Genomic DNA, 24,129 nt, shown 5'->3' with positions numbered 1-24,129 from the left:
CTCCTGTCCTCCTCCAGACCTCCTCCTGTCCTAGACCTCCTCCTGTCCTCCTCCTGACTTCCTCCTGACCTCCTCCAGACCTCCTCCTGTCCTCCTCCAGACCTCCTCCTGTCCTCCTTCCAATCTCCTCCTGACCCAGACCTCCTCCTGTCCTCCTCCTGACCTCCTCCAGACCTCCTCCTGTCCTCCTCCAGACCTCCTCCTGACCCCCTCCAGTTAGCTCCTCCTGATCTTCTCCTGACCTCCTCCAGACCTCCTCCTGTCCTCCTCCAGACCTCCTCCTGTCCCAGACCTCCTCCTGTCCTCCTCCAGACCTCCTCCTGTCCCAGGCCTCCTCCTGTCCTCCTCCTAATCTCCTCCTGACCTTCTCCAGGCCTCCTCCTGTCCTTCCCCTCTCCTCCTCCTGTCCTCTTCCTGTCTTCCTCCCAATCTCCTCCTGTCCTCCTCCCAATCTCCTCCTGACCTTCTCCAGACCTCCTCCTGACCTTCTGACCTCCTCCAGTCTTCCTCCTGACCTCTTCCTGTCCTCCTCCTGTCCTCTTCCTGACCTCCTCCAGACCTCCTCCTGACCTCCTCCTGTCGTCTTCCTGACCTCCTTCTTTTCCAGACCTTCTCCTGTTGCAGACCTCCTTCTAATCTCCTCCCAATCTCCTCCTGACCTCCTCCAGACCTCCTCCTGTCCTCCTCCAGACCTCCTCCTGTCCCAGACCTCCTCCTGTCCTCCTCCCAATCTCCTCCTGACCTTCTCCAGGCCTCCTCCTGTCCTTCCCCTCTCCTCCTCCTGTCCTCTTCCTGTCCTCCTCCCAATCTCCTCCTGACCTTCTCCAGACCTCCTCCTGACCTTCTGACCTCCTCCAGTCTTCCTCCTGACCTCTTCCTGTCCTCCTCCTGTCCTCTTCCTGACCTCCTCCAGACCTCCTCCTGACCTCCTCCTGTCGTCTTCCTGACCTCCTTCTTTTCCAGACCTTCTCCTGTTCCAGACCTCCTTCTAATCTCCTCCCAATCTCCTCCTGACCTTCTCCAGACCTCCTCCTGTCCTTCCCCTCTCCTCCTCCTGTCCTCCTCCTGACCTCCTCCCGTCGTCCTCCTGACCTCCTCCTTTCCTCCCCCTCTCCTCCTCCTGTCCTCCTCCTGTCTCTCTTCAGTAAAAACGTCTTCCTGACCGTTGCTGATGAGGCTTCAGTCGACGATCAGCTGATTACCGTCAGGTCTTTGCTCCTACTATCCTGTCGTCCTCCTATCCTCCTCCTGACCTCTTCCTGTCCTCCTTCTGTCCCAGACCTCCTCCTGTCCTCCTCCTGACCTCCTCCTGTCGACCGTCAGGTGTTTACTCCCCGTTTCTTAAAGACGTTACTGTCAGATACACACTTCACACCACGCTGAGATCAGGTAAGTTTCCAGCTAACAGCTGTTGGTGCCACTATTTCAGGTCAAACTGTGTTTTTTCTTTTTTTTGTAGATTTAGCAAAAGAAGCAAATGACGTGTTTTGTGAGAGGCGAGCAAACACAACGAGCCTGAAGATCTGTTTTAAAATGAAAATTGAAATGTTGTGTGTTCATCTAGTTCATCCCTGGAGTTAGAGGCTCACCTTGGCTCATCTCGGCTTCACCTCGGCTTTACGAGCAAACTGAGCTCGGTGTTACGGTCGAAGCGGTGAACAGACCTTTGTGGGCTGTGAGCGCGCTTCATCGGCTCGCGTGGCCTTTGTGTGTTTCCTAGCAGTGGAAACGTAGCTGAATCACATTAAAAGAAGTGCGGTGTGACAGAGAGCTGGGCACGGCGCCGTGTTTTGGAAAGAAACTGTTGGTGAGCACCCAAACCCTCCAAATTTCATGTTTGGTTTGTTGGTCACACAGCAGGGGAAAGCCCCCTCTGCATCTTGGTTAACTAAAGGCAGTTAATAATGGAACATGAAACTGCATCTATTTCATGAAAAGCGTCTGCTGATCGTTCGCATGAGACACTACAAATATTAAAAAGGTTAACTGTAAGGACGCCCACAGCTGCTCCCTCCCAGCACGCTGTCTGCACGAAGAAAATACTCAGATGAATTCAAGGTTTCACCAACTAAAGGTGACGACGAGTCACACGGCACTCACCGACGCGTTAACAGGAGCTCATCTTTAAAATAAGCCCGGGGTTCATTCATGCTCATAAACCACACGACCTTTAGATCCCAGCAAACAGGTGGTTTCGAACGTTTTTACAGATAAATAATCACGTGAGAAGACGAGATAACGACTCACAGCAGGTAACAGAGAAGACTTCATGATGGGAAGTGTTTCCCTGTGCAGGACAGCCTCTGCTCTGAGACTCACATCACCAAGTCTCCATAGCAACTTCAGCCAAGACGCCAACACAGACATATCAGCAAACACCGCAGAACGACAACACCAAGAATAAACCCAGATGAACATTTCTACACTGGGTTCAAAGCCAAACTGAACCAGCGGCTCCTCAGGCCACATTTTTAAATATTCACCAGTCTTTTATGTGATAACATTTCAGTTGCACAGAGGAAGCTGGCCGGCGTTCTGCTGCTTCGGGTTGTGATAAACTCAGAAGAACAATGAGCCGAGAACACTACCCTGGGGTACACCGGAGTCTCGGATAGACGGCGAAGACGTTCAACTTTCAGATAAACAACACTCACTCACAAACCCACAGAAACGCTGCTCTGCTTTCACCTCAGAGGGTTGGCCAACGTTTGAGTGCAGGCTCGAGGTCAAAGCAGAAAATCAAAGCCAAACTTAAAAGCAGCTTTTGAACACTGCACGGAGAGCGGGCCGGGGTCGGGTTCTTCCTGCGTTCCAGCTCTGAGCTCTCAGCCCTGATATGAAAACATTACTTTTATCATGAAGCGTCTGAAATGTGACCAGAGGGACGTGAGACACTGTGAAACTGAATCACTGTGAGATCTCTGTGGACAAACATTACACTTGAGTCTCGTGAGCGCTTTAAACATGGACGGCTTGTGCCGATGCAGGGATATTAAAAGTTGTTTGCTGGCATCTCCACACCAGGAATAACACGGCACTTTATGGATGGAGCGATTAGCGGCTCGGTGACCGAGCAGCCGAGCGGGCGCTGCTGTGACTGGGAGCAAATGGGATTTCACTGCGGTACGAGCTGTAAAAACATGGCTGTGTTTCACCTCTCGAAGCACATCCTGCCTGCACGCTCTGACTGTGTGTGCGAGCTCTTTAGCAGCGTCCTGAGTCTGTGCAGCTGTCTCTCTTTGTTTGTACAACCGCAGCTCTGGCAGAGTTTCCGCCTGCTGCTGTTTCTTCCTGTGTCTTTACTCAGAAAACGCTGAGCGCTCGCCGCTCGACCACAAACAGCAAACAGCACGTTAACTGTTTGGCCTGCGACTCCAGCTGTAGCAGAGAGCCCGACCCTGGGCGACTAAGAGAAAACCTGTAGTGATCCCGTACGTGTCAGGAGTATCAGAGCAGCTGAGACGCATTTTTTCTAAACATCAGGTCTCTGTGGCTTTTAAACCCCAAAACACGCTGCGCCAAAAACTGGTCCACCCCAAGGATCGGGTCACAAACAGAGTAACATAGTGTAGCTGTTAAGTGCAGGAGGATTGGAAGGATTTATAATCGGGGAAACCAAACAACCTCTGGCTAAGAGGACGGCACAACACAGAAGAGCCACCTCGTCAGGCCAGGACTCTGCAGTATATTCACACCTACAGGCCAGTGGACACTCTTTCAATGATGAGGATGTAACATCCTGGACAGGGAGGAACGCTGGTTTGAGGGCGGAGTCAAGGAGGCCAGTTACGTGAAAAGGGAAAGACCATCTCTGAATCGAGGAGGGGCCTAAGGGTACATCTGTCACCATCTTACAATGCTGTGATTGCAGCCATTCCCCAACTCTCTGTGAATGGGACTCATGGCCATTGATCAGTGGTTGTTGATCAATGGTCATGAGAATTTGCATAATTATGATTAATATCATGTTATTACAATATACATAATTATCACGTTCGTACAATATAAATATTATATTGTTCAAACGTGAAAGGTATATTGCACGAACATTAAAAGTATATTGTTAGAACAATAAACTTTTCACGTTCTAACATGATATAGCTCTATTTTCCTTTTGCCTGGATGGCAGCTCTACGCTTACGTACTCGGATGAGCCAAAGTTCTACAAGTCGTGCCTCCATCTCTTGTGTCCAGATCACACGCTGCACTGCCGTGCTGCTCCACCTTTTCTCTTTCATTTCTGTGTTTGTGCGTGCGCAGTGTGAGAGGCTGCGTTGAGGGGCGACAGGATTTCAAACTGGTTTGATTATCTTGCGACCAAACGATTGATGATTGGGAGCTGGTCGTGAGGTGTTAACTGCTCATTACCCCATGTATACTACACAATGCACGACACACGATTAAGGCAAAACTCGGGACGATCCCCAAAACGGTTGCACGACTGAAAAATCGGCTCAAAATGGGCCAAAAATTGCACAGTGTATGGGCAGCTTTTGGAGGCTAGCTCCAAAAAAACATCCGCAGCTTGGCAGTGTATACAGCACTATAATGACCAGACCTAATTCTTTTGAAAACCTACATCTTTCCACAGGTCTCCACTTCATCAGACATCACCTAGACTCAGAGCTGGATGAGGCAGCACAAACAGCAGCCTAACCGACGAAGATGATGGATCCATGGGGTCAGGAAAGCCAGAAGCAGGGGAGCTGGAGAGGTACCTTTCATTTCCATTCACTGGAGGTGTGGATGTATTGCATGGCGTTCCTCACATCAAGAAGCTGTTGATCAAAATCAATACAGCTCTTCCTGCATCTGCAGCCTGTGAGAGACTTTTTAGTCATGCAGGACTCCTGTTCACTGCCAAACGGTCACAGCTTTACAGAAAGAACCTTGAGAGCAAACTGCTGCTGAAGTTTAACCATCACCTCACCGAGTGAAGAAATGGCACATTTTTGCTAAATATGCAGAAATAGATGCACACCCATTGTCAGGGTTTCTGGGTCGTTGACCCAGTATTTTCAGTTCAAGTTCACCATTTATCTACTGCCTGTTCCACTTCCTGTTTTATTGTGTTAGCCTTGGTCTGTGTGCATTATGTTCAGTCCTCTTCCCGTTTATCATTAGTTCATTATGTTCAGCTGTTCACTCACCTGTCTCCAATCGTTGTCATTGTTAGTCATGTATTTAAGCCCTCTCTTCCCTTCAGCCCTTGTCGTGTCATTGATGTTGATGTTACGTTGTCGTTTGTTCACTCAGTCAGCCATTCATTCAGTCGTCCAGCCAGCCATTTCCTACCTCTGTTCTGTTTGTTCACTCCATCGCAATAAACACCAACCTTCACCTACCTACCTGTGAGTCCAGCGTTTGGGTCCTCCTTCTCATCCACTCAGCAACCCCTGACAGAATGACACGACCCCGCGTTGTGGACCCAGCGGACTCGGACCTTTTTGAGCGGCAGGAGGCAGCGCTCTCCTTGTGGGCGGAAAAGCTCAAGAAGAGACAGCGGCTCTTCGCGGAGCGAGAGCACGTCTTCAAGGGCACTCGCTTGGCTCTGGGCGGGCCTCGGAGACGCCGCGTTCACCCACCTGCTACCTCCCATGCACCGGAGCATCTGCCACAGAGAGTGGGCGTTTCGCGCCGCGCTTCGGCGGCTCCCCCTCTCGCGGATCCGCTCCTCGCTCACACGCCACCTGCCTCATTCACCGGACCTTCAACCTCGCCATGGCACAGCGGCTCCGCCTCCCACCTCGGCTCAACAGAGGCTCCCGCGCCAGAGGCTCGGATGTGTACCCCGCCCGCTTCCTCTTCCCGGAGAAAGCGGCGCACACGCCGCCATAAAATGGACTATTTCCAGCAATACCCGGTGGTGAGTTCCAGTGACTGTTTTCCACCCTCATTTGCTTCTCCACTTAAAACCAATAATAAACCCATCTCTGATTCATGGGATGTTTCCCTCCTGGAGGATTCTGTAGACTGGGAAGAGTTTTTCTGCTCTGCTCCTCCAAAGACTGTAAATAGTGGTGGCAGAAAAACCAGAACAATACCCGATAAACCTGCCGGTATCACACACCCAGTCACTATTTCCACACCCATTACTCAGCCATTTCCCACCAGCACGGTGGCCCAGATTCGGCCTTCGTCTTCAGCCATTTCACCTCCTCAGATGTCTAGGGCCCGGCCTACACCCACACCAGTGCCAGCTCCCAGGAGGAAGGCAGCTGCGACGCAGTCTACCTCCACATCTGCTCTTGTTTCCCGGGTGGGGGTGACTGGTGTCCAGCCACCTCCCGTGCCTGTCCCAGCGCCCAGGCTGAGGGCAGCCTCAACCCAGCCTGACCTCCCTAGAGGCTTGGAAGAGCTAACCAGTCCACCTGCTACTTCACCACTTCCTCCACCTCCTGACCCAGCCTTTCACGCCCTCGCACTGTCCCTAGTTAGATTAGCTGACCTGTCCCCTGCTCAGGCACCAGCTTTACTAGCCCAGGCTGGAGCTCTATCCCCTTCAGTAACCCAGTCATTAGCTCAGCCATTATCCTCGCCCACCTCTGTTCATCCCTTAGCTTCCTCAGTCCAATCAGTTCACACTCCTGCTCCAGTCCCACCTGCTGTTCAGCCTTCACTCCAGTCAGTTCCCTCACCTGCTGTTCAGCCTTCACTCCAGTCCCCTGTAGTTCAGTCTCCTCCTGCCCTCCAGTCCCCTGTAGTTCAGTCTCCTCCTGTCCGGTCAGTCCAGTCTGTTGTCCAGTCTTCTGTAGTCCAGTCAGTTCAGTCACTCATCCACCACCCTGTTCAGTTCCCGGACCTGCAGCCACAGCACCCAGAGCCAGCTGTGAGCCCTCCTGCTCTCCAGCCAGGGGCTTCCGCGCCTGCTGGCCCGGCCGCTCTCCAGCCAGGGGCTCCAGCCAGGGGCTTCCGCGCCCGCTGGCCCGGCCGCTCTCCAGCCAGGGGCTTCCGCGCCCGCTGGCCCTGCCTGTCTCCAGCCAGGGGCTTCCGCGCCCGCTGGCCCTGCCGCTCTCCAGCCAGGGGCTTCCGCGCCCGCTGGCCCGGCTGCTCTCCAGCCAGGGGCTTCCGCGCCCGCTGGCCCTGCCTGTCTCCAGCCAGGGGCTTCCGCGCCCGCTGGCCCTGCCGCTCTCCAGCCAGGGGCTTCCGCGCCCGCTGGCCCTGCCGCTCTCCAGCCAGGGGCTTCCGCGCCCGCTGGCCCTGCCTTTCTCCAGCCAGGGGCTTCCGCGCCCGCTGGCCCTGCCTGTCTCCAGCCTGTCTCCAGCCAGGGGCTTCCGCGCCCGCTGGCCCTAAAGCTGTGGCTCCGTCACCCCCGGCTCCCGTGCCGTCGCCTGGTCCAGCCTCAGACTCAGCCTCAGCTTCTGCTTCGCCTGGTCCAGCCTCAGCCTCGGCGTCAGCCTCTGCTTCGCCTGGTCCTGCGGCTGCCGTGCCGTCGCCCCAGCCACGTTCTGGATGTCATCGCCGGCGTGGTCGCCCTCCAGACCTGCTCAGCGGCCCCCGCCGCCTTCCTCGCGGCCGCCCTCCGGACCTGCTCAGCGGCCGCCGCCGCCTTCCTCGCGGCCGCCCTCCGGACCTGCTCAGCGGCCGCCGCCGTCTTCCTTGCGGCCGCCCACCTGAACTGTCGCGTCTCGGCCGCCGGCCACGTGGCCGCCCACCTGAACTGTTTTTGTTTTGGACTCCGTCCTTCCGTCCTGGGCCCCCTCCGCCCGCCCTGTTCTGGTTTTTCTTTCTTTTGGCCGTCGGGTGCCGGCCTTTGAAGGGGGGGGGGGGTACTGTCAGGGTTTCTGGGTCGTTGACCCAGTATTTTCAGTTCAAGTTCACCATTTGTCGTTGCTGCAAAATGTTGTACTGCTTGAAATTGCGTCTCCACCGTTGCTCGACACTGCGTGTATAGAGCAGGTAGTGCAACAATAGAAAAATAGCTGCGGGACGGCACTGTGTAGCGTTTGTCTAGGGTGTTGATCATTTTCCTAAATCCCTCGTTTTGCACAGTGTTGATGGAGCCATATCTTTGGTCAGGTGATAAGTGATAGCCTCCGTAATTTCTTTGTGCCTGCGGAAGGTTGATGGGTATAGGGAAGCGCTGTATAAGGTTCCCGTTATTGATGTTTGGGTGGTTGACCGGGACAGATTTTCTCGTCACTTTCTTGGCCTTTACAGCTTCGTCATATTGCACTTTATGGTGACGTTTGAGGTGGTGATACAGATTTGTAGTGTTACCTTGCAGTGCTTGCAAATAATATTTTTTTGACTCTCATCGTCTTCTTTGAAGGCAAAAAACTTCCACACGGAGGAATGAGAACCTTTTCTTGGAAGTAATTTTACAGTGGGGTTGTCATTCTCACCGCCATCAGGAAACGTTTCTTCTGCGCTCATTGTGTTTTCTCCCCTCGGGCAGTTTCACATGCTCGCCGTTGTTTTTTCCCTGCCAGATGGCTTCTGTATCACGTGGTATAAGGCTCCGCCCTTGTCATTTGTTGAGCAGGAAGCGTGAGCGCTTGTTTTCATGCAGATTACGTCCCGGATCAAAATGCGGTACAATTGTCATCTTTTTTTTTTTTCTAAAATCGTTGTCATTTGGAAATGAGATCGCACATAAGTATGAATCGAGATGGCGATTTTCTAACGATTAATCGTGCAGCCCTAGTGTGCATACTTTATTAGGAGAGATGAGATTAAAAAAATTTCTTCCTTGCTGGTGCCATCGAAGAAGAAATGCTCAAGTAGCTATGTAGCACGTACGTAATCCAATTCCACAACACAGTGTGATGGTGGAAATCAGCTGTGTTTTGATGCCCATTTTATTTCGAATCTGGCGCGAACCAGCGAGCCAGTTCCTGAATCAGTCACGTGGTACGGACTGCCCGCGAGGCCTCGAACGTCACTGCAGACGTAATCAAAGCAAGCCTCGATACGCGCTTACCAAAAACTCCCCCGAGATTACCGACACACGCTCCGAAGCTTCGACACACAGGACACATCACTAGTAATTGGTGTAATTCTTTGTGAGTTGCAGTTGTTTTGTTTGTGCAGTCTGTGCATTTGTTTAATAGTTTGATCCCATGTGCTGATTTGTATAGTGGACAGTAACATGTGGCATAAAAGGAACAAATAGTACAGAAGTGCATCTAATGTGTTTATTGTTGTGCGTCATCAGCGTCCTCGTGTTTAGCCTGCCGCGGCCGTTGGTTGGAGGAGCTGCAACAACACTTAGAAACATTTTCCACTCGGTCGCTTAGAGTTTGCTGTGAAAACACAAAATATGCCCAGTCTGACAAATTATAAAGTGTAAACTTCGTTTGACACACAGCATTAAATACAGACGAAATAAAAACATACCGTTACAGTTAATTTAACGGGACATCTTCCCTTAGATGGTGGGTGTAGCAAATAATTATATTATATATTCTTTTAAAATTTCTTTACGGTTTATAACGCCGTCTCTTCACGAGATCTCATTAGACCGGCGGTCATGAATGCCGCTCCGCGAGAAGTCGGTGATAGGAAATCACGTGATGTTGTGGAAGTGTAACACTTCCAGCTCTTCAAAAATCACAGACGCTCAGAAAGGTTGGCTTTTCACGATTTATTCCTGCAGAAGACATAAAACACACTCAACAGGTGTCTTCTGATGGTACCAGCAATTATAGCTCCCTCACAGTGCAAACGCGCGCTGTGTTGACAGACTTACAATTAACTTTTTAATAAAGAAAAGATGGAAAATAATAATTTCTCCCATTTTACAGTCTGTCACCCTGAACTTGTATACAAAAAGAAATCTTATGACTAATAAAAATACATTTCACAACCGTATAAAACAAAATAACAGGATAACAGAAGTCTCAGTAAACAGTATCACCGGCTAACATTGCCCTCTAGTGGAAAATTAACGGTAGCGCACTACATTTTCACTTGCTTGTGCTTTACAGACAAGATGACTGTTAACGGCTCACATACCTGCAGAAGACATAAAACACACTCAACAGGTGTCTTCTGATGGTACCAGCAATTATAGCTCCTACAATGTAAAACAACATCACAAAAAGCACAGAAAAACAGTAAATCAAACACATTTCCTGCTATGCGTAGCAACCACTAGGGGGCTGACAAAAACTTACTGCCAAAGAGCATAAATACGGCAGGAACACTGTTTAACAGCAACCAGCCTTTGTTTCGGTTACACAGAAACTTTTTAACATCAATATGAACCTATATACATCGACATGTACAACTTATGTAACAACATTCACACCAGAAACCATAAAAATGCCAGAGCCTTTCATTACAGAACTTACCCTCACAGTGCAAGCGCACGCTGTGAGGAGCGGAAGCCTTAGCAGCTTCTAAACGTTAGAGTGAGATCCGGTTTCTGGGTTTTCAAAATAAAATATAATAAAAAAATGATAAAATTCACACTTAAAATAATAATTATGAACAGGTACGTGCACGTTTTTCAGATGTATTTTTTAACTCCGTTACAGAAGCACGGACGCTTACCTGACAGGCTCCAAGGCTGTGTCCCAATTCAGGGTCTGCACGCTTGAGGTACGCTTTTTAAGTGTGATTACGTCACCGCCACGCGACGACGGCTGTCCCAATTCAAAGTGTACTTCAAACGCATACTTCAAATGCATACTCCAAATGCGCCGTCGATTTCCCCAAATATCAAGCGTGGTCCGGTGCACGCTTCGTGGTCCCATATATCCCACAATTCATAGCGCGGCGGTGGGTGTGGATAATTTTGCCGCAAAATACGGCAGAAGGGAGCGGCTGAAGAGTGAACTGTCAAAAGTAAGTATATAAATAAGTATATGTAAGTATGTAAATAACGAAGAACATTGAAACATTACTGTTGGCCACATGTCGGCAAAGTTGTGTGACATTAGTGACGTTTGTACTGTCAGCGTTAAGTTGGTTTTAAAGCCTCTACTGATATATATATATATATATATATATATATATATATATATATATATATATATATATAAAATATTGGCCATATTATATTTACATTACCACAGTGAGATGACTTTCGTCTCATGAACAACATTAGCTAATTGTTATTTACTAACTAATCTTGAAATGGCTGTTCAGTACAGAAATGAAGCCCTTGAATCATGTTTTACAGTCCTGTGGTCTCAGCCTCAGATACTCAACTAATCAAAGTGATGTCATGACAGAAATGATTGACCAACAAAACATTTTTCTCCTTCATTTCTGTCAAACAAAGCTGTATGTAATTCTTGCGGTTAGTATCATGGTTGCTAGGCAACCTGAGCAGCACAGCGAAGGCTAGACCGTCCCATTTCACAAGCCTCTCACTGCCGCACTTCTCGTACTTATAGTACGCGCCGTACGTAGTACGCGTAGTGCCGTACTTCAAGCGTGCATACCCTGAATTGGGACACAACCCAAGTTTGCTTTGAGAAGTCTTGTGATAGGCTGTATCCCAATTCAGGGTCTGAAGCCTTAACGGTCCACAAGGGCCGCGTACTGAAAGACCGCTAAGGCCGGAAGTGCGAGGCTTGTGAAATGGGACGGTCTAGCCTCCGTCGCGCCGCCCAGGTTGCCTAGCAACCATGATACTAACAGCTGGAAACGTTTCATACAGCTTTGTTTGACAGAAATGAAGGAGAAAATCTTTTGTTCATTTGTTTGTTTCTACATGAGCTTTGATCATTCTCTGATTAAGCTCAGCTATTGAACGGCGTATATTTTAAAGGCTTTAAAACCAAGTTAGTACAAACGTCACTAATGTCACATAACTTTGCCGACATGTGGCCAACAGTAATGTTTTAATGTTCTTCGTTATTAAACATTTGCACATAAATAAGTGACATAATATTCAGTACTTACTTGAAGTTTACTCTTCGGGCGCCCCTCATCCGCCGTTGTTTTTCGGCAAAATTATCCACACCCACCGTCGCGCTATGCATTCTGGGATATGTTGGGCCACGAAGTCTACACCGCCACGTCCTTAAAATTCAGGGAAATGAAGGACGCATTTGAGGGGCGCATTTTGAGCAGCCTTTGAATTGGGACAGCCTTCGTCGCGTCGCGGTGACGTAATCGGCCTTAAAATGCGGCCTTTAAGGCTGCAGACCCTGAATACAGCCCGGGATACAGCCATAGTTTTTTTTTTTTTTTTTCCTGAGACCCAGCGTGAGATGACCAAAACTTAATTATGAAGTACAGAGAATGGAAACCAGGAGAAAAGCAAACATTAAAATCTATATTTAATGAAGAACATTAGAAAGAGAAATGTCACAGTTTCCTTTGATTTTCTTAAAATGCTTATGTTTAATTTTCAAACAACATTAAAAAGTGTCTGGACCCCGTTTGGCAGCATCAGTTTGATGTTCACAGTCAAACAAGTCAAAAAGTCGGACACAGAAAATCCGGCTGGTTCATTTGCAGATCTTCTGACCTGCAGCACCAAATAATGAGCTGGTCTACAAACACGAGGAGAACCTGCGAGTCATCGACGCTCAGAGCAGCACACATCAGTATCATCTGTTTCTCAAATAGGGCGAGAACTCCTCCTCTTCCTCTTCAGTTAGCGTGTCCGTGCTGCTGCCTTCACATCTGCTCGCAGTGCGGTCTGTGTGTGTCGGGAATACTTGAGGTGTCAGGTGATCTGATTCAGTTTGTGAGTCTGTGGCAGGTAAACCCTCCAGGCTGGACCCTTTCAAAAAGCCTGTGACGTCCTCCTCATCTTCATCGCGTGCAGCCATTGAGGCGAGGGTGACTGAGAACAGGTTGACATTGCCGGAGATGTCCCGCACCTCCTTGTCCTCTTTGGACTTCGCCACCTCCTCCTGACTTTGTCCCCAGACTCCACTTCGACTCCTCTCTTTCACCAAGCAGAACTGCGCTCCCTCCACCTCCGTCTCCACCTGGCCTTCGTCAGACTCTGCAGGCAGCGCCGTTACCTTCACCTTAGCAAATAACCTTGAACTTCCAGCGTCCGGTGCTGCCGTTGGCTCGCTGTTCGGTGACATGTTGCCAGACAGCTCCTCACAGCAGCAGCTCTCCCCCGAGGAGAGATCCACTGCTCTGTTCACATAGTGCATGTTGCCATCATCATCGTCATCGTCCTCTGAGATATCGTCAATGTTGGCAGAAGGTGATGTTGTGTGATTGTTATGCTCCCCGGTCTCCGAGGTAACTGAGATGGGATCTGGGACGGTGGGCTGCGGGGTCAGGACGTAGCCTTTGGTTAGAGCCGTCTACAAAGAGAAGAGAAAGAAGCTCTGAGAAGGTGGAACAGAGGCAAACTCTGCTGAAGATGTCTGAGTATCATCGAGTCACAGCTGTGTCTAAGTATGCAGGACAAACACATCAGCCAAAGCTGTTTTCTGGGGACAGTCACTGTGACCTGTTAGCTGCTTGACAACTACTCTTTCAAGGATCTAGAGATGGTCTAGAGATGCTTTTGGAGTAAAGGTTTAACTGCAGCCAGCTTGAAGTACACAGATGATTATTAGAGACAGGTTGATCATATTTAAGACTGAAGCAAGATCTACATGGAGCAGCAGGCAAAACAGAAGTAGTTTTCAGCTCAGCTGACTCATTTGCTTAACCTTTGAAGGACTTTGGTCCTGCTGTGGAAATGCAAATCACAATATGCTGCAGGAGCTTTACGACTGTGGAGCTTCAAAGTATTTGAACTTTGTCCTCTGAGAGACGCTCATGGATGAAAATGAACTTCACAGCAGAAATAAACACATCATTATAAAATGTCTCAAACCACAGGTGTTAGAGTGTATATGAAACTGCATTTCTTACAATTAGAGCTCTGGGCACAGTTTCCTTCAGTTTACAAATGACTCCCGTGTAGAAGAGGAGGAGCAGGCAGCTCGTGACGATGAAGATGGCAACCATCGGGACGCCGATGACCAAACCTAAAGTGAGGCCTGCAGACACACAGACACACATTATTCCATGCAGACGACCGAACCAGCCGAAGTACAGCGGAGGGGTGTGGTTTGTGGCTCTGCTGTGGGAGGGATGGGTGGAGCAGGTGGCTGGGGGAGGAGTCCCACTGGCGAGAGTGGCAGCCCTGGCATGTGTTAGTAATGACTCCCTCTGCATATTTACACAGATAAGGAGGCAGATGAATTGTGGCAGCTCATTACGCTCTGATTCAGCAACAACGCCGCCTTACCGGCTGCACATCAGCTCACCTCTCTGCTGGTCCACCGCCGTGGTGAAGGTGCACTTCCAGGCAGACGGCTCATGCGCGTTTAGATTTCTGGTGTTGAGCTTCACCTGTATGCAGTACTCCGCCCCTTTCTTTAAGTTTTCAAGGGTCAAACTTTCTTTTTCTGTTTCCAGCGTCTGCAGGTCAAAGAAGGAGGAAACGTGTCATTAAAATCACGTCTGGCATTCGTCCACGACCCACTGGTGGGATCCTCAGCATCGTTTTCTCCTCTGACCTCTACGCGGCCATGAAGACACCTTTGGAGGCCTGACCAGGTGCACAACACCTGCTCTGACAGGTGACTCTCAAAGTCAGTCTCCTCATGTCAATCAACCCGACACCTGCTTTTAGGCAGAAACCTGCTGTGATTGCAAGGGCGTAGATTTGGTTGTGGCGTTGGTGGGGACGGATGATTCAACCACCGAACCCTGCCCTGTTTCTTTTTTTCCCCCTTTTTGTCTTTGCTTCTTGATAAAAGGAGAAATATACTTGCCTACATATGCGATCTCTTTACATCAGCACTAAGGGAACACTGAATGACCTGCTGGTTTATGTCCATAAAACTACTCACGAAAGATGACCACAGAGTAAAAGATCTCTCAGCAAAATTCTGCAACATTTTAGGCACTATTGCCCCGATCAAGTCAGTGAGCTGGGATCTTTTATTCTAAACATGAACTACTGTTACCAGTTGGTGTTGGCACAAAACCTTCGGCCTTCTGTTAGAAAGCGGAAGATAAAGAGGAACTTCATCTTTCAGCACTGCAATGACCCAAAGCACACATCCAGAACAACAACAGAATGGATTCACCGGAATAAGACTGAGGCTTTGGAAGAGACCGGACAGAGTCCAGACCTGAATTCCAACATCTGTCGGCTGATCTGAAGAGGGCTGTGCACAGGAGATGTCCTCACAATCTGTCTGATTTGGACAGTTTTTTGCAAAGAAGAGTGAGCAAATATTTCCACATCAAGATGTGGCATGCTGATAGGTTCCTACCCAAAAAGACTGATTAGAGTGATAAAAGGCAAAGGTGCTGCAACAAGGTATTAGTTTAAGGGTGTGCATATTTGTGCAACCAGGTTATTTTAAGCCAAATCTGCGCCTTTGTGTGATTGGCTGCATTTCCATTTTTATATCGTATATGTTTTACAGCCGCGCCTGGACACCAGTCAGCGACCCCTGGCTCAGGGACAGGATGGTCTGTAGGCCTGTGTGACTGAAGCCTCAAACAGGTTTAAAGGAACTCTAGAATGAAGACTTTCACCAGCTGAGGTCTAAATCTGCACGTTGATGTTGGGATGAAATGGATGTCTTACCCTGATTTCTCCATCGGTTCCGATCCGAAATGAGACTTTGAAGCCGTAATATTGCTGGATAGTGGGAAAGTTTGGCAGGTCATCAGTCCAAGGCAGTGAAATGTTGATCTGGATGTAGTTTTCATATCCGACCAGTGAGACCTCTGGAGGACCTAATTTAGCTTGTAAACAGAAGAAAACACGCGGTCACCTTTTGGTAAAGATTCAACCAGTCCAGAGATTTTAGTTCAATCAAAGCCTGATGCATCTGGATTATGGGACACACTTAAATCCAAATGCACCAGTGTGAAACCCAGAAGACGCTCATGCTGACGTACTTTCTTTGTAAGGGACAAACTCAATTATTTTGGACTTCGGAGACCAGGTTTGGTTGAAGAACGCTTTGACGTGCAGGTAATAATGAAAGTTCCACTCTGGTAGCATCAGCGGCATCGATGTTCCAGATGTTAGGTTGCATTGGGGCTGCGTTGGTATGTTGCATTGCTGTTCCCAATTCTTTTTATTATCACTGAACAACGACAAACAGAACATTTTAGATCAGAAGGACAAAAACAGTAAAAGAAACATTTGCTTTGTGTGACGACTGTTTGCTCAAACAGCGACGATGAGCTGTTCATGTCTCGAATCCAGCTGGTCCTGGATTCAAACGAAAGCTGATTTCTGATTGGACGTACCATTCATGAATAAGAGAGGAGTTTAGATGTTAATTAAAAAGCTCAGAAGTCTGCTGCTTTGCTCAGAAGCAGCTTTTCAAACCTAAGCCGTGCTGTCGAGGCTGTGACCTTTAACCTGCTGAGGCCTGTAGACGTGTTTCCAGATAAAAGATGATGCATTCAGGGTGCTTAAGACAGGAATATGACACAACGCCAATATTTCAGAGCTAAAACAGGACAAGTGAAGGCACCACGAGTCTGTGGGTTAGCTTATTTACAGCAATGATAAAAACCCTGACACAGGTTTTATCCCCTCTGACAGCTCGTTCAGATCCTGATGGAAACCCATCCAATCATTTCTAAGACATGCAGGAAGGCGGCCGGATGCTGCTGCGTTTTAGCTGTAAGACACAATAAAGACTCGTTGGACCCACAGCCTGTGGTTTGGTGACGGGGACGCTGTATGAGGAAGAACACAGTTTCTGAACTAGCTGAAAAACACGAAGCCACGAGCAGTTTCAGTGTATTCATGTTAAAGCTTGCAAACGTAAAGCGAACCCTCACGATGAGTGCTGAAACTGAAACGGCGTCAGAGCCATCCCAGCTGCTCTCTGTGAACAAACCACCCAGGAGAGAGAAAGCACCCCGCCCAGGCAGATATTCCACCAACGAAGAAGAAGGAGCCCGTGAAGCTGACTGAAAACGTGAGCAGATTAAAGGTTAAAGAATATTAAAGGTGAGCTTTGTGTCAGACACGTCGCCCCTCGGATTACTCAGTACCCTTAAAGTAGGTTGGTGACCCTGGTCTGAAGAGGTCCCCACAAACCTCAGCACGCCGCTCTGTTTTCACTTCCTGTTTCATCTCCACGCACTCCAAAATAACCACGATCTGTGTGCTAGAACATCTTTGTGTGTGTGTGTGCGCGTAAATGGAAAACAGCTGTAAGCTGTGTTCAAGCTCTCGAGGCTGTGTGCGTCTGTTATCAGGGGGTTTCCTCCATGCCTGAGAGGAGCGCTCCCTGAAGCCTGGACCAGCTGATCTCTGTGCAGCAGTTACTCAGAGACGGCGGCTCATCGTCCCACAGAGCACGCCGTGCACGCCATCACAGGCAGCAGGGAGGGCTGCTTCATGTTTACCACACATCATAAACCTGCATGGAGGTCACGCCCCCACTCACACACCTGATCCTCCATCGTCTCACGATCACAACACACTTTGTCTTTTTATTTACGTGTACGAACGAGCTGCTTATGTTTCCCATGTCACGACGAGTTTGGCTCGAATGTTTCTGATGTCGTCACAAGTGGACACGACACCCGGTCTAAAGACCAGAACGTCTGTCTCCATGAAATCTGTTCTTCTGGATAAACTGCAAAAATGAAGCTGTTTCCTTTTCCATCCATCCATCCATCATCCATCCATCATCCATCTTCATCCGCTTTATCCGGGGCCGGGTCGCGGGGGCAGCAGCCTAAGCAAAGAGGCCCAGACCTCCCTCTCCCCAGCCACCTCCTCCAGCTTATCCGGGGGAACACCAAGGCGTTCCCAGGCCAGCCGAGAGATATAATCCCTCCAGCGTGTCCTGGGTCTGCCCCGGGGGCCTCCTCCTGGTGGGACATGCCTGCAACACCTCACCCAGGAGGCGCCCAGGAGGCATCCTTGTCAGATGCCCGAACCACCTCAGCTGGCTCCCTTCGATGTGGAGCAGCAGCGGCTCTACTCTGAGCCCCTCCCGGATGGCCGCACTTCTCACCCCATCTCTAAGGGAGAGGGTTAGGGTGTTAAGGAAGAGGCCAGCCACCCTTCGGAGGAAGCTCCTTTCCGCCGCTTGTATCCGCGATCTCGTTCTTTCGGTCACTACCCACAGCTCGTGGCCATAGGTGAGGGTAGGGACGTAGATCGACCGGTAAATTGAGAGCTTCACTTTTACCCTCCGCTCCCTCTTCACCACGATGGACCGATGCAGCGTCCGCATCACTGCAGCTGCAGCCCCAATCCATCTGTCGATTTCCGGCTCCCTTCTCCCATCACTCGCGAACAAGATCCCGAGATACTTGAACTCCTCCACTTGGGGCAGGAACTCATCCCCGACCCGGAGTGGGCACTCCACCCTTTTCCGGCTGAGAACCATGGCCTCAGATTTGGAGGTGCTGATCCTCATTCCCGCTGCTTCACACTCGGCTGCGAACCGTTCCAGTGCGAGCTGGAGGCCCTCACCCGATGAAGCCAACAGAACCACATCATCCACAAAAAGCAGAGATGAGATCCTGAGGCCACCAAAGTGAAAGCCCTCCGCCACTTGGCTGCGCCTAGAAATCCTGTCCATAAAAATTATGAACAGAACCGGTGACAAAGGGCAGCCCTGGCGGAGCCCATCACCCACCGGGAACGAGTCCGACTTATTGCCGGCAATGCGAACCAAGCTCTTGCAACGGTTGTATAGGGATCGAATGGCCCGTAGCAATGGGCCAGACACCCCATACTCCCGCAACACCTCCCACAGGACACCCCGAGGGACACGGTCGAATGCCTTCTCCAAGTCCACAAAACACATGTAGACTGGTTGGGCAAACTCCCATGCACCCTCAAGTATCCTCGAGAGGATGAAGAGCTGGTCCAGTGTTCCGCAACCAGGACGAAAACCGCATTGTTCCTCCTGAATCTGAGGTTCGACTAGCTGACGAACTCTCCTTTCCAGCACCCTGGCATAGACTTTCCCGGGGAGGCTGAGGAGTGTGATCCCCCTGTAGTTGGAACACACCCTCCGGTCTCCCTTCTTAAAGATGGGGACCACCACCCCGGTCTGCCAGTCCACAGGTACTGCCCCTGATCTCCACGCAACATTGCAGAGGCGTGTCAGCCAGGACAGCCCTACAACGTCCAGAGCCTTCAGGAACTTGGGGCGGACCTCATCAACACCAGGGGCTCTGCCACCAAGGAGTTGTTTAACTGCCTCAGTGACCTCGCCCCCGGAAATTGGCGGGTCATTCCCCTCATCCCCAGACTCTGCTTCCTCCTCGGAAGACGTGTCAGTGGGATTAAGGAGGTCCTCGAAGTATTCCTTCCACCGCCTGACAATTTTCTCAGTCGACGTCAGCAGCGCTCCGCCAGCACTATACACAGTGCAGGTAGAGCACCGCTTTCCCCTCCTGAGACGCCTGACGGTTTGCCAGAACCTCTTCGAGGCAGTCCGAAAGTCTTTTTCCATGGCCTCTCCGAACTCCTCCCACACCCGAGTTTTTGCTTCAGCCACTGCCCGAGCCGCATTCCGCTTGGCCTGTCGATACCTGTCGGCTGCCTCCGGAGTCCCACAGGCTAACCAAGCCCGATAGGACTCCTTCTTCAGCCTGGTGGCTCCCTTCACCTCTGGTGTCCACCATTTGGTTCGGGGATTACCACCACGGCAGGCACCAACCACCTTGCGGCCACAGCTCAATGCAGCAGCTTCGGCAATGGAGACGCTGAACATGGTCCATTCGGACTCAATGTCCCCCGCCTCCCTCGGAATGCTGTTGAAGCTCTGCCGGAGGTGTGCGTTGAAGATCTCGCGGACTGGGGCCTCTGCTAGACGTTCCCAGCACACCCTCACTACGCGTTTAGGTGCACCAGGTCTGTCCAGCGTCCTCCCCCGCCACCTGATCCAACTGGTCCAGAACATATGGTCGCAGGTCTGGTGATATGATTACAAAATCGATCATCGACCTGCGGCCTAGAGCGTCCTGGTGCCACGTGCACTTATGGACACTCTTATGTTCGAACAAGGTGTTCGTTATGGCCAAACTGTGATTAGCACAGAAGTCCAATAACAAAGCAACTTTCCTTTTATTTTATAAAATATGAACAAAAAAACTTGTAACTAACTAACTTTGTATTTGCTGCATAATTACAATATAATTAAAAATGAAATAATTCTATTGTTTCATTTCTTTCTTTTATCTGAAGAACAGTGTGAGTTACATAATAAAACAGGAAATCTATTTTTGAATCTTTTTTTGGTAAAAAAGTAGAAGCAACAGTGGAATTTCCCAGCAGGCTACGGGGGGACTTTTACCCTCCTTTAGAAAAAATATCGTGTTCTGAACTTCGACAGGAAGCATCTGACGAAAACACGCAGCTGATGCAACACTTTTATTTACAGGTGTTTATCCTGTCCTTTATCTCAGGTGTGTGTGTTTGTGAGTGTGTGAGTGTGTGTGTGAATGTGTGTGTGTGTGTGTGTGTGTTAATAAAAGCCTGGAGTCACAACTGAGCTTTAACTTGATCCTTCAAGCGTCTGAACTTTGTGTTTCTACATCACCCACAGAGCTCAGAGGTTTTTGGGGTTTGATGTGAGCACCGTCGTCTTCATGTTACCAGGCTGAGAGTGACAGGACGTGAGGACAGACGGCGGACAAATTACCTCACAAAGACCCCGTACTCTGTCCCAGGGGGCGTGTTGTTGCCGGGCTTCCACCAGAGGACGTGGCGGAAGTTCAGAGAGTCGACACAAGGGTTAACAGGTGCGGGAGGCGGGTGAGCGAGCTCTGCGCGAGGAAGAAAAGGGAAAATATGTGAGGCAATCTGATGAGTCACGAGGATCCAAAGTATACCTGACAGGTGTCAGCCTGTGTGTGGGTGGGGCAGGACGGTATTTGAACACCTGACTGCTTTTACATGACTCACCTGAGTGCAGCAGCAAGCTGAGGCAGAGCAGCAGAGGCAGACAGGCCATCGTCACAGGTGGGCAGGATTCATCGTCACGTCGGCAAAAGCGCTGAGAGCCAGGAAGCACCACGCGGTCCAGCTGCAGCGAAACATCATCTACATTTACATCTCATCCACGAGACGATTTTATGTTTCGGATTGTTTCAGTTCGAGAAAAGATTTTCAGTCAATTAAACATAAACTCAGTTAGTTGCCCAACTGCAGCCGCTTCATCCTGAAGACAGAAAAGCCCCACCATCAGACAGCGGTGACAAAAACCCCTTTTCACAGGAAGAGAGCGGGGAAACAGGATGAAACACAAAAAAGACAACATTTAGCGGCGCACTGCAAACGGCGAGAGAGGGGAGAGGACGCGCTCAGAGCATCACGGGAAGTCCCCGAGCCGGGAGAGCCCAGAGCGGCGCGAGGAAGGACGCTCCACCCGCCGAAGGTCACAGAAACAGCAGCTCCAATAATCAATAATCTGTAATCAATGCCGTGAGAGCAGCTTCTGTCAGGCCTGCAGGAAACAAAAGTTGTCTCTCAGACTTCTGGGCAACATCGTCAACATGTTGCATCAAGCATGAATGATGACATCCCAGCAAGTCTGGCACCTTCTCTCCTCTTCCTCCTCTTCCTCCTCTGCCGCTGAGCCCAGCCCTGCTGCCTCAGCACTCTCACATCCTCCCACGTGCATCACTTCTACTACATTATTAGAAACCAGAGTTAAAGCTTGAAGGTGAACTTTTTACTCAGTGTTCACCAAACGGGAGCTGCAGAAAAAACTGACGTTCTTTTACAAAAACAGGAGCCGTGCAGACTGACTGGAAACACGCTCAGGACCCCGAGTCTGGTTCAGAGGCTGGGAGCCTCAGCACCGCTGTGGAAGTCTCCCAGTTCCTGTTTTCAGTAAAAACATCACGATGAGGACGGTTCATGAGCGTGAAACACCAGGACATCAAAGGTTTACTGTATGGTGTTTGAAAAACCACACGTGAAAAACTCACAACACAGTCAACAACAATAACAGTGACAATAGCGATGATCCATCACTTCTGGTGATCCTTGTCAGGGTCACAGGGGGCTGGAGCCTCCCAGTTACCCTGCACGCTGGACTGGTCGACAGCAACAATAATAACTGGACAGTCTCGTGAACTTAAGTCACATTACAGAAGTTTTAGTCAGCGTGGTGTTTGTCAGAGTGACAGATCGTGATATAATAATCTGAGCCCACGGTGAAACTGTCCACTCTCCCACGTTTAAAACAATAAAAGGCAAAATCAGATTAGTTTAATGAGCGCTTTGTTCAGAGGAACACAACACACAGTCTCAGTGACCACGGACACCCACGGACACCCACGGACACTCTGACTGACTTTCTGATCAGTCAGTTATCCCTATTATCATTATTATCATTGTTGTTGTCATTACTTCACGGCTGCTCGGTGTCCGCTCCACAGTCTGGCCCCTGCTGGTGTGTACTAGTCGGTAGTTAAACACCATAAACTGGCCCCGGAGTGCCCGCAGGTCACTGCTCCCTGCGGAACCGACACAGCCACACACAGGTGTCGTGGACATGCTCGGCCGGCCTCGGTGGCCCTCTGCCCGGTCACTCACCTCCTGTCTGCCCGGAGCGGAGCTTCCACAGCCTCGGAGAAAGACGAGCAGCTCCCAGAAACTCTCCTTACACTGTGACGCAGACGGGCTCCTCTCAGCTCTCCACATCAAACCTACCACCGCTTCCTGCCACGCCCTTCAAAGTAAAAGCCTGCCGCACCAACACAGCTCTACACTGGTCTCGGTGGACTTTTTTTTCTTAAGCTGGATCTAGTTTTCTGTATCTTAATAATATGTTATTAAATTATTGTAATGTGATCGAGATGAACTGTGGACCTGTCACAGCAGGAACTGAGTGGTTAACATCATGCGTGGGCGTGTCGGAGTGCTTGTTCAGGGGAAAGGTTGGGGGGTGTGGGGGGTCTATAAGTTCGGTATTTTAATGTCGGGGAAGCTGGGAGGAGGTGGCTGGGAGGTGTAGTCGCAGTTGGGGTTGTCAGTGTGCACTGTCGTTAATTTGCAGTGGGTGGATCCTGTGCTGTGGTTTATACTGGCGTGGACAGATGCGGCCTCGCTCGGGTAAAAAACAAATCTTTTACTGAAGTTCACGAACTTTTCCGGTAAAACAGAAGATTCCGTAGAATTTCTCTACTATTTACGGACATTCCTTCAACTCTAAAACGGAAAATTCCGTTTCTTCACAATAAAATTTCTATGAATAGAAAAACTGAAAGTCGTGTTTATCATTTACAGACAGGTTTTCACTGTAACTCATTACATGTATTTCTTTATATCCTTACACTTTGATACAGTTACAACCTGTTACACCATCTGCTCAAAAATTCGTAAATTAAAACTTCATGAACAAAATAACTGACAGACATCAAAATGTGAAGATTTGTATTTCCCTTGAAGTCACTTTGTCCTCATGTAAACGCGTTCATGCACATTCAAGTGTTTTCTTCCTGCAGGACACCTGACCAACAAACATGTAATAGTATTTGTACAGTAACAGTATCCAGAGTACTTTAGGTTCGAATCACTGCTGCGGTTGTTTTGGCTCAGCCAAACAGGTGTGGTTCACATCCATGTGTGTCCACTCATGAGAAGGACACACGTGTAGTCCTGCATTAACTCTGTGGGGTCTTCACCTTACAGTCACACGTGTGTTTGTTCACTGATGCTATATGAATAAAAGTGAACTACAGCTGTTCCTGAAACGTGTCTTTGTTAGAACAGGACGGATGGATGAGCTCAGCCCTCTCAGCACAGGGCTGACACCACTTTGCCCCGTATAATAAATACAACACAAATATATTAGGACAGGTTACTAAACCAGGCTTACAGGTAAAAGGACATTTACTGAGCGGATGTGTCAGCTCTTGCTTTTCAAGGACAGCGAGCAGCAAAGTACAGTTAGCAGTGTTTGTTCTGATGAAGACTGTAAACAGCAGCGCAGTGAACAAGGATCTGTGTCCACGAATGTGTCCTCTACTCATTTAAGCCAGACGGTGACTGCTGTCCTCCTCTGTGCTCTGAAACATGTTAAACATGGATCCGAGTGAATGGAGGAAATGAATGTGTTCATCAGATATTAATAAGAACAGCGTCTCCCTGTTTCTCTCGGTTTGTTGGTGATAATAAGAATCTGTTTTCCTGTGAAAGGACTCGATGTGCTTTTAGAAAACAAAGTTTTATTGGATTTTCTTTTT

At 49.6% G+C, this 24,129-nt stretch overlaps 1 protein-coding gene across 2 annotated transcripts; it reads right to left on the bottom strand.

The window, feature by feature from the left end:
* Nucleotides 1-12,218: 12,218 nt before the first annotated feature.
* Nucleotides 12,219-22,682, bottom strand: LOC146501169 (uncharacterized). Of its 2 annotated transcripts, none has more exons than XM_085135603.1 (8): nt 22,478-22,682; nt 20,840-20,960; nt 20,577-20,700; nt 15,841-16,031; nt 15,524-15,684; nt 14,187-14,340; nt 13,789-13,916; nt 12,219-13,229 (listed from the first exon to the last, which is right to left on the bottom strand). In XM_085135603.1, the coding sequence occupies exons 1-8, from the start codon at nt 22,583-22,585 to the stop codon at nt 12,510-12,512; spliced, it is 1,707 nt and encodes a 568-aa protein (XP_084991729.1). In that variant the 5' UTR covers nt 22,586-22,682; the 3' UTR covers nt 12,219-12,509. The 2 variants fall into 2 exon arrangements, with proteins under 2 accessions (XP_084991729.1, XP_084991730.1); XM_085135604.1 differs by having other exon boundaries at nt 20,840-21,493; nt 21,818-22,579.
* Nucleotides 22,683-24,129: the final 1,447 nt, after the last annotated feature.

This window comes from Neolamprologus multifasciatus, chromosome 16 (genome assembly GCF_963576455.1).
Source record: "Neolamprologus multifasciatus chromosome 16, fNeoMul1.2, whole genome shotgun sequence".
NCBI lineage: Eukaryota > Metazoa > Chordata > Actinopteri > Cichliformes > Cichlidae > Neolamprologus > Neolamprologus multifasciatus.
The sequence above is the reverse complement of the archived record's forward strand: the minus strand, read 5'-3'. Positions and strand labels throughout refer to the sequence as shown.